This window comes from Oculina patagonica, chromosome 2 (genome assembly GCF_052425735.1).
Source record: "Oculina patagonica isolate OP01 chromosome 2, crgOcupat, whole genome shotgun sequence".
Taxonomy (NCBI): Eukaryota; Metazoa; Cnidaria; class Anthozoa; order Scleractinia; family Oculinidae; genus Oculina; species Oculina patagonica.
In genome coordinates, this window is record NC_135759.1 from 43,973,189 (window position 1) to 43,983,921 (window position 10,733).

At 38.2% G+C, this 10,733-nt stretch overlaps 2 protein-coding genes across 3 annotated transcripts; both read left to right on the forward strand.

Moving 5' to 3' along the window:
* Positions 1-358: 358 nt before the first annotated feature.
* LOC144642399 (uncharacterized) lies at positions 359-778 on the forward strand. Its single transcript, XM_078501358.1, has one exon. The coding sequence runs from the start codon at positions 359-361 to the stop codon at positions 776-778; it is 420 nt and encodes a 139-aa protein (XP_078357484.1).
* Positions 779-1,792: 1,014 nt separating this feature from the next.
* LOC144644805 (L-rhamnose-binding lectin CSL3-like) lies at positions 1,793-10,282 on the forward strand. Of its 2 annotated transcripts, XM_078504355.1 has the most exons (4): positions 1,793-1,827; positions 6,306-6,402; positions 6,810-7,673; positions 10,132-10,282. In XM_078504355.1, the coding sequence occupies exons 2-3, from the start codon at positions 6,315-6,317 to the stop codon at positions 7,427-7,429; spliced, it is 708 nt and encodes a 235-aa protein (XP_078360481.1). In that variant the 5' UTR covers positions 1,793-1,827; positions 6,306-6,314; the 3' UTR covers positions 7,430-7,673; positions 10,132-10,282. The 2 variants fall into 2 exon arrangements, with proteins under 2 accessions (XP_078360481.1, XP_078360480.1); XM_078504354.1 differs by lacking the exon at positions 1,793-1,827 and having other exon boundaries at positions 6,258-6,402.
* The last annotated feature ends 451 nt before the right edge of the window (positions 10,283-10,733 follow it).

Here is a 10,733-nt window from a genome sequence, read left to right on the forward strand (position 1 = left end):
TAAACGCTGTCTTGATGTTTTCGCGGCTCAAAATCCGCCGAACGCGCTCCGACACTCCTTTCACATACGGGATGGACGTGTATGCCTTCGGATTCTCCTGGGTTCTTGGTTGCGTGTTTGTTTTGTTTGATTCGCCAGCTGACTTGATGAAGCTCTCGGGATAACCGTTAGCTTTTAAGTCATTAATAACGCGTTGTTTCTCGTTTTGTCTTTGCGCGGTTGTTGATGGAATGCACTTAGCTCGGTCCATTAGAGTCTTAACGACAGCTCTCTTGCTTTGCGCTGGGCTGTGTGAATGGAAGTCTAAATACTTGCTCGTATGTGTGGTCTTGCGGTATACACCCACCTCGATCCTACCATGGGATCGCCAGTCAGTGCGGTGATCGCAGAGCTTGTAATGCAAGAAGTTGAAGAGAAAGCGTTAGAAACTTCGCCCGTTCAACCAAAGTTGTGGCGCCGCTATGTCGATGATTCGAATGCGTGCATTAAGAGGGACGGTGTTGAAGCTTTTCACAGGCACTTAAACTCGATAAACGCCAATATTCAGTTTACAGTGGAGATGCCTACAACAACTATGGGCAAGAAGAGCATAGCCTTCCTGGACACCAACAACACCGTTAATGAGGATGGTAGGATCGAGGTGGGTGTATTCCGCAAGACCACACATACGAGCAAGTATTTAGACTTTCATTCACACAGCCCAGCGCAAAGCAAGAGAACTGTCGTTAAGACTCTAATGGACCGAGCTCAGTGCATTCCATCAACAACGCGTTATTAATGACTTAAAAGCTAACGGTTATCCCGAGAGCTTCATCAAGTCAGCTGGCGAATCAAACAAAACAAACACGCAACCAAGAACCCAGGAGAATCCGAAGGCATACACGTCCATCCCGTATGTGAAAGGAGTGTCGGAGCGCGTTCGGCGGATTTTGAGCCGCGAAAACATCAAGACAGCGTTTAAACCAGTACGAACGTTAGAAAATATCTTCAAAAAGCCCAAGGACCGACCGAATAAAGAGCGGTTAAAAGGAATTGTATACAAAGTGACTTGCAGGACATGCTCATTTGCATACGTTGGGGAAAGCAAAAGGAGCTGGAAATCGCGAGGGGCCGAACACAAGCCCGGAACAAACGGAAATATCAACTCCGCGATTAAACATCATGCAGAAATCGGCCACGACATACATCCAAGTTACGCCGAAATTCTTGAAACAGGTGTAAGCAGCAAGAACAAAAGACTGTTTCTGGAGTCTTTACATTCTCTCCTCGACAAAAACACTATAAACGAAAGAGCGCCCTTCCCAAGGGTTTACGCATCGCTAGTTGCTCCCCAGGGGGGCAACGAACAATAACGTCAATGCAACTTATTAGAATTCTGCGAACCTTGCAAAATCCATCATTCTCTGAAGAAGACCGCAGAAGGCGATCGAAAATTTAGAGAATCCTTTTATATTTTTAGATCTGTCTTAAAATCTTTAATTGTGTTTAATTTTTTCAATATCGCGAAACAGCTGTAGAAAAAAATCTGTAAAAAGCTGCCGTTTCCGAATCTCTTACCATTTTTGCCTTGTTTTCTTATGTCACGTTTCTCTTTCCTTGTTCAACACCTTTTAATAAAGAATGACATTCACTTAGCAACTCAACAGTCGATATGTATGTATTTTTATTGCACGTGCACTTCCCATTATTTGAATAATCGATTATTATTTAGTATGCTCTTTAGCCAATCAGGTTGAAGAATACATGCACTTTAGGAATATTTGGCAATATTAGCTTGATCACTATCTTGAGCTGTTGAGAAGTTCAGGCAGGACAAATTTTTAGCAGGTAATTAATTACTGTGTATATAATTGTTATCAGGTAAATATCTATTGTTAGTGTTTGTTCCCTCCAAATACTGACATATCAGTTTTATTCGCTTGATATTATGTTGTTTCTTTTATCACTGAAATCAAGCCGTGTTTCTTTGTCTTTCGGCAAGAGAAAAAATTAAAGCAATTGAGTTTTGTTGTTAGTGTGGACATAATTTGAAAAGTTTTAATTGTAGAACCTCACCCAAAATTTAACCTTCATTTGTAGGATCATTTCATTTATATTTCTAATTCATAGTCCTTCCTTCGACAACCAAAAGATTCTGGAAGGTTGACAAAGCCGCCAGCCTAGTTAAAATATTTCCGTATTCAAGTTTTAACAGCTTATTTCAATTTTATCCAAAATTTTCATTCGTTTCGCGGCAAGTTTTTTTTTTATAATTCCCGTTAATTCGATTTAAAGGAACAAAAGTAAAGCACTCTGCCTTCAGTTTGTGGCTAAAAAATATTTTCTTACCTCAAAGCGTTTTTAGAGTTTGGCTTGTGTTGCTAAATAATTCCCAATCAATTTCGCGCGGTTCACGGCAAAATGATAATTTACACAACTCCAAAAAAGAGCAATGAATTTCAATGATTCCTTTTTGATCTGTCTCCTTTCTTGGTACAAACTGGCTGCCATCTAGACAAATAGAACGTTTCTGATGAAATCTTGCTGCATCAAAGATCATTTAAACGACAAAACTAGAGAATAGAGACGAAGTCGTTTCGCGAAATTCAACAACAAACAATATGCACATCCGAGGTAACGCCTTCCATAGTTTTTAGCTATGTTCTATAAAAAAAATGCCTGCTAGAATTTCATCGTACGTAAACAGCAGCTATATTCTAAACTCTGATAAAGAATAGTTTTTCATGAGAAAGGTACCCCTTAGAAGCCAAATAGTTTTATAACAGTTCATGAAAATTATGCTGGGGCTTATATAAAATAATAATCAGATAACGGCCGTTAGAAAATTGTTCAAAAGCGCGACGCTCCATAAGTTGAAACTTCAAACGCAATTCAATTACCTTTGGAAAAAAAAAATGAACATCAGGTATAAATGTCCTAATTTAACATGTAATTTATCACAACAACTTAACCTTTAGTTCAATAAACGATACTGTAGCTATGTTTATGTGCGCATTTTCTCTTTGCCGGCCATGTGCAAGTTTTTACACTTGTGTTTGGGGATTAAAGTAAGATAAATCTGCCTATACACAGTACAATTTTTATGTTCCCGAAAGAAACGACCCTAAAACAATATGGACCTTTCGAAAGTTGCAACAGAAAGGGCTTCGAAATGCTGCTTAACCTTTAATGCGAAAGAATCAAGGTTACGTCAAGGTAAGCAACAGAGGAATATAGATGCGAAATAACAATCGGATTAATTCTCTCTATTGTTGTGCCTAAATTCTGCTGCGTCTTTTCCTTTTATTTTTTTAGCCATGGTCGGCTTAAAAATGAATTTGTTTGTAAGCGTTGGCTTTGCGACAAAGGAATGTTGTGAGTGATTCTTTGACATGACATTGTATGCGTCCGTACAAAAGACAATACTTCCCCGTCCACATGTATTCGCTCTTAAATGAAAACGGACTTAATATTTCTCTTTTTTTAATCGTTTCCACTTGTCTCGTTTTGAACTTCCGTCCAGACCGCACATAAATGGACGTATTTTAATAAAAGTTGGTCTTGGATTATTCTCCTTCTTTTCGTCAGAAATTAATGTTTCGTCGACAAAATTGTATCAGCAAGCATTTTTAAAATCTGGTGTAACCAGTGGGGGGGGGGGGGGGGAAGAAAGTCGGCACTTTTCTTTGAATACATAGCAGTGCCTGGAAACGGTGCGAGTCTATGTCAATCAAGCCGTTGCTAAGAAAGACGTCAAACCAAGGTTTTGTTTTCTCGGAAAGATTTAAATATCAATGACTGCGTGCGTGTGAAATGCGAATAGTCGCGGTGTTTGCGTTTGATGTTTTACGCCTAATGTCTCACGTCAATGAGAATGTTTTGGCGGCGTGGAATGACAACCGAAAAATTTGTCGCGCGGTTGAAATTTAACAACCAAAAAATGGGAAATAATTTCAGAACCATTTGAGTTATTTTTAATTAGTATAATTCACAAGCCTTACTTTTGCCAGATTGGTCACCGTTATCACTGTTCACGGTTGTTTTGATATCCGGAAGACTTCAAAGGAGCAATCAAAATGCAAATAGCTGTTGTGTTTTGTGCACGATCAAGACCAAATCATGCGAATTAAACAATAAACTTTGTCAAGCTATTCACTACACCCTTAGCAACCATTCGATAGCTACTGCGCAGTCTCGGTTGCCCGGCACCGCTATGATCACTTTTTGAGTCGTGTAACAAAGGAAGTTTCTTCCCCCCCCCCCCCCTGGGTGTAACTTAGAACCTTCGAGGTCCTGCTCATGGATCTCCAAAAAGAAGCTTCGCTGCGCATAATTTTACGCGTGATTAGCGCGCGCATTAAAAATGGCGGCTTTTCTTTATGGCTGGACGGCTCGAAAACGAGTGTCAGGACCTATCATTATTTTCTGCTATTTTGAATTCAGTAGTGACCTTCTTTCTATAGAATAAATATGGAAAAAATCTCAATGTAGAATTAGAAGCAATCGTGGGAAACGTAAATTTAGCATGCAAGCAATCGTGACTATAATTATGGTGATATTATAAGGATTTATTGGGTGTAAACAAGGTGTTGTTGCTCGTAAACGAGCATGGGCACCCCCTATTTTTATTTTAAAATTAAAGTTACTATAACATAAACAATCAAGTTACTATAACATAAACAATCAATAGGCAAAAATCTCAGTGCAGGTTCTATTTCAGTGGAATGACATTAAGAAATTCCGTTTTTACTGTCCAAGCGTTAACGTTTACTCTGGAGAGCGTTTACAAAAATACGTTTAAACGGAAGGCCGATTCGCGTCAACGAAATAAGTGTAGACGGAATCTAATTACGTGACTCTGTCCTAAACTGTAAGACAGCTGTGGAAACAAAAGACGAATTTTTAGCTAATGCAGTTGTTGCTGATTGTCATTTTTCACACGATTGTCTCTACCTATCTTGAAGTTATTTACCTTTTTTAATATCACGAAACAGCTGTAGAAACTTGCAGTAGAAAGCAGTTTCGGAGTTTTCAAAATCTTACGTTTTTTTTGCCTTTTTTTCTTATCTCACGATTTTCTTTCCTTGTTCAACAGCTTTTTATAGAGGATGCTGTTAAGAACTTAAAAGTCGATATGTATTTATTTTTCTGCACTAAGCCGAAAAGCTTTGATATTTGTAATTAATTAGTATTTAGCAAGCACTTTAACCAATCAGGTTGAAGAATAAATGCACTTTTGAAAAAGTGGGCCGGCAATATTAGCTCTATCATTATCTTGAACTGTTGAGAAGTTCAGACGGAACAAATATCTTTCAGGTAAATATGTATTGCTGAAAAGCTAAAATCCACTTTGTTTTTTATAAGTTTCTTTTTAACTAAATATCAAAAAAATTAAGCGTTTCATTTTAAAATGTGATGAAAAATCCAAAACAATTATTAGGGAATCTAATGCCCTGTTGAAGCAATTGCAGAAGCTGCAGAATTTTATACGTTTCTTTATTCTAAGGTCGTGTTCTTGATATCCTATCATTTCATTATCGTTTGCAATTGCAGTCGAATCATTTTAATCTAATATCTATTCAGCACGCAGGTAATCTGCTCAGACATTCTTAAATGAAATACCACCATGACATTTCTTTATATTGTTTTCGCAGAGGTAAAAATGTCGCCACCTGAGATTTTCGTAATGGGTACTATAGCTAACAAATTCGTGCCACTATAAAACACATCTACAGATTTTTATATGTTTAACCTTGATAAATGTTTCAATTCCCATTTAATTATGTCGAAGAAACAGCAAAAAAGATAATTTTTTATATCACGGTCAATTTTTTTTTTGAAAATGGAAATCGTTGACTTGTTTTTGACTTGCATGTTCAGAGATCGATTTTCGAGTGGGAATTAATAGTCATCAATAAAAAAAACATTCATCTATAATTCACGAGCTTTTTGAGGCTGCTAGATTTTATATTTGAAAACAAAAATTGTTAAAAAAATTACGTGTACAAAAATTTCGTGCAGATCATCTTTTTTCTCGCACCGCACGAATTTGGAAACCTTGCTTTCAACCCAAAGAACTTCCTCTTTTTTGGTTCGGAGTTAAAACAATGTGCACATATAGATAATGACTCAAAAGGAAGGAAATGATCTCGAAACCAACAAGATTGGAATAACTGCAATCTGCGCGTTTCAGTAGAACCCACTTTACGGACACGCTCGATTCATCGTGCTACTCAACCACCCTGGTATCAATGCTTAGCGGCTGCAGTCTCAAACAGTTGATGAGTTACCAAAAGTTAATGATTTACTCTTGTTGTTGTTATCAGTTTTTTGTTATGGCTGCTCAGAAGTGGACTGTGTTCTTTGCGTCCCTTGTGCTGGTTGCTTTCATGGAGGAATCCAAACTTGCCATGGCTTCTGAAGGTGTGGTGTATAAAACCTTTTCTTTGACCTTAGTCAGACAAGTGCGGTCAGACATTCTTTTTCTTTGTTTGTTGTTTTTGAGCGCGTCACTTCTGATACTACAGAACGTTTAGACACAACAAAATTTGCACAAACGTCGCTTTAATCTCTTATGTTTCCGAGTGTGGACTACATTTTCTTCCTACAGGAGCCTGACAAACTCCGTCACTACAAGCTCCGATCTCTCCATTTATTCATTTATGCAAGTTCATTAAGTTAGCCAGAGAACACAAGCAATCGCAAAAGCTGTTATTGTTATATCAAAGCAAAACTAAAAGACAAGATACGTCAAAAACATTAATTCCGCCACCTTGAAGCGGACATACAAATAAGTGACTTAATATTTGTAATGATTGTCTTTGCTACAGGGGACCTAAAGTCCAAGACCATTTGCGAAAATCAGAAAGCAACTATTAGCTGCCCGAACGGAGGAAACATCAAGGTCATAGAAGCGTCCTATGGCAGGCATAACCTCTATCAGTGCCCATCTACAGCTCCGAGTGTAGAAAACACCGATTGTCATTCCTTTTTTTCCCTTCCTGTTGCGCAGAGAGATTGCGAAAACAAGCCCAGCTGCGAGCTGTATGCAAGCAACTCAGTGTTTGGGCATGATCCATGTCCTGGGACATACAAATACCTGGAGGTCAAATTCAAGTGTACTGTAGCAAAGTCCATTGTCATTTGTGAGTACCTCAACGACACCATCAGCTGCCAGGATGGAAGTATCATTGAGGTGCTGCAAGCGTCCTATGGCAGGCATGACCTTAGTACGTGCCCAAACCCTTATATTGACACCACCAATTGCCATGCTGGAAATTCTCATGGGATTGTGGAGGGTACATGCGGCAATAAGCCCAGCTGCGAGTTGTATGCAGACAACTCGGTGTTTGGTGATCCATGCTTGGGAACGTACAAATATCTGAGGGTCAGATACCAGTGCATTTATTCCTATGTAATTTGTGAGGGTGGTAAGCGTACCATAAGCTGACAGGATGGAAAAAAAATTCACTTGCTGGAAGCGGCCTATGGCAGGGACTGGAAGGACCGTTCTACGTGCCCAAGCTCGGCAATGTTCACCACCGATTGCCATTATGAACATTCCTATGCGGTAGTGGAGAGAAGATGCGGCAACCACGCCAGCTGTGAGTTGGAAGCCACTAACTCATGGTTTGGTTATGATCCATGTTTGTTAACACATACATATCTAAGGGTCAAATACCAGTGCATTTAAGGTAAGTGGAAACATCACTCATTTAGGCCCTTATCGTTACTTGGCGTTTTGATCACCGTTCACGACAATGGAAGGTATCGAGATGTTTCTTAAAACAGAAATTCCATTGTCGTTATTTGTTTTTTCGTCAGTATTCATAATTATATCGAGCCGAGCAAAATTCATAAACCAATAAAGCCGAAAAAAAGGATTTATTATTCAAGAAACGAACTTGTTATACATAAGTTCAGTGCAAGTGATATAGTGCGTGCCGATGTGATAGAATGTGGCGTTGCATCTAGTTACATATGCATATTACTACACGTGCTACAACGCTATCTCCACTAAAGCTTTCTACACCGTGGAAAGTTATCGGGAGAAAAATGAAGGACAAAAGAAATTGTTTACGGTTACATGGATGAAGGGAAAGAGATTGATCTTTGCGGATACATTTTCTTCTCAGTTCGGAGATTTGAAGTATACTGCAACAAGACGAACTGCAGGTTTTTATGGGATATTTTTGAATAAGCACTTTGCAGAACCTGAATGAGGTAAAAAAGCTTTACTAAATACGCTTAACCTCGTTTCGGTTTTCTAAAAAGTTCCAAAAAATTTACTGCTTTCAATTTTAAGGCGTGGATTCGCTTAATTTGTTGTACATGCCGTGGATTCGCTTAATTTGTTGTATAAATTTACGGCTATTTACAGACATTTTCTCATAAATGTTTCGTTTTAAACACTTTCTGTGTTTTAGTTGGCGAGAGTTTTGCTGACGAACAAATGCTACCTACTGATCTTTTATACTGATCTTTTTGTAAAACGAATTTAAAAAATCGTCTAATAAGCTCCTTTTTCGTGATTGCAAATAAGAAAATGTAGAAGAATACCAAAAAACAGTCAAAACAAAATCAAGTAGAAATACTTGGCGACCCTTCATACCAAGACATTTATAATGCAACTGCTCGATTTTATTTGTGTTTTTTTTTTATCATTGTATTTTATTATTGAGTTTTTTGAAATCTGAAAACTTGTTGAAATCTCGTACGGCTTCGTAGCGAGTTTTGACTTTTTTTGTTTTGACAGATATTGTAAAACAAACACGAAGGAAACTCACTCACTATCTACATCTAGTATTAACTCAAGCGAAGATAAAACAAAACAATTCGTCCTAACCTACATTTATATTCAGCCGACGGATCAATAAACAAGATTTACGCCGTTAAAAAAGGGCACGAATTACAAAAACTCTCGCAACGTTTGTTTTCCAGATACGAAATATTTTCATTCAGTTATCTGCATAATTTTTTTAGGAATTCAGCAACGATCAGACAGATAGTTCACCCTAGTTAGAATTATTCAACGAAGCCAAAAATGTACAAAAGAAGCTCAAAAAGAAGATAATGCCGTATTAAGTGAGCAACACTTCGCAAATTACAACTGCAAATAAACCAATTCTCTTATATATGACAAACGGTTTTACAAAACTGACTTAAATCCGCCGTCCTTTTCTCTATATCATCAATGAGAGGTAAAATTTGTGCAAAAGCACCGTAGCTGAAGACTCGATGAACAAACGTTTTAAATTCAGTCGATGCGTACGTGAGGAAGAACCAACTTAAATACAATGAAGTAGTATTGTGTGATCGTCCACCGGTGAGAGTAGTTCTGAAAAGAACTGTTGTTGGTGACTGACGTTTGTCATCTTCAGAGTCAAGTGAAAAGTTGTTGTCAGTCGATGATGTTATAAGTCTGGTCCGTTGATGTTGATTGGTCAGTTGATTGGATGTAAGACTCGTGTAAAGTTTGTCATCAGCAATTGGTCAGTTTCGATCCGTCTATTGTTAGTCTATCTAAGTCGTTCTGTACCGTCTATTGTTAGTCAAATTAGGTCGTTCTGTTGGCGGTTCGTTTGTCGGTTCTGTTTACGTCGTGAATAAGTCGTTTGTAAGGTGCCGGTAGTTGTTGACATCTGTCGAAAGGCGTTTGTTCTAAGTTTGTGTACCAGCCTACCAGAGTCAGTCGTTGAAAATAGTAAGAAATCTAGTAGACCGCGTCAATTTACAAATTATTGATGTCTGCGTTAACTGGGAGCTCCGCTTTTAGGCTTGCCTAAATCTATATATTATGGGTAGATTCGGAGAAAATTACCCCGTTCCCACTTATGTTCCCATGAAAAGCCCTCCTTTAAGTAAAAAACAAATTAATTTTTCTCATTATAGGTCTTCGATGCTAACATGTAATGTGTTTTAGATTTTATTTTTCAGAGACAGCTTTCGATATTATTGCCAACCATGACACTTTTACTGCACGGTATTGTTATATGCATGACCCAAAATCTCTCCGTTCCAAATGACAACTGAGATTCCAGCACTCCCCTTTAGTCCCCCCCCCTCCCCCTCCCCCACCTGTAAGGGAGCCGACCAACAAATACCTGGCAAGTACTAACAAAGAAAATCCGCTTTGATATTTAATTTCCACAGAGACTGGAGCTGGTGGCGGCCACCAAAGAAACCTACCGGAGGGACACAGCATGGAGGATGTCGATCGCAGTTAAATTCAGCTTAACGAGAAATAAAGCAAACCGGTGAAGGGAATGATTTCTGTAATGACTAAAGTTAATAAATGATCTGCGATTGCTCCAAAAGACAGTTGTATTTTTTTGTTTGTTGTCATTCTGGGTCGAACTTTAGGGGGTACGTAAAAAATATTAACTTGATTATTGAGACTAAAACAAGTCGATAACGAGTTTACACAGCCAACAGGCGTTCTCCCAAACTTTTAAGGTGATAATCTTGAAATAATCACCAGTAGTCACATAATTTTGAGTGTAATTTCGAATGAATACTCACAAGTAAATGTAGGTAGAGCAAGTGTAAAAAATTTAAAGGTGCTTATTTACTTCCGTGTTTACTTTTTGATAATATAAAGCAACAATTTCTGTCACGCTTTTGTAATTTTCATGATAACTTTAGGTGTCCAGCGCCTTCAACTGTCCTGGCTGATAACATGAAATGTTAATTTATCTGTAAATATTCATATACTCTCTGCAAGTGCGGCATGAAAAGTTTCCATTTTTGACAGT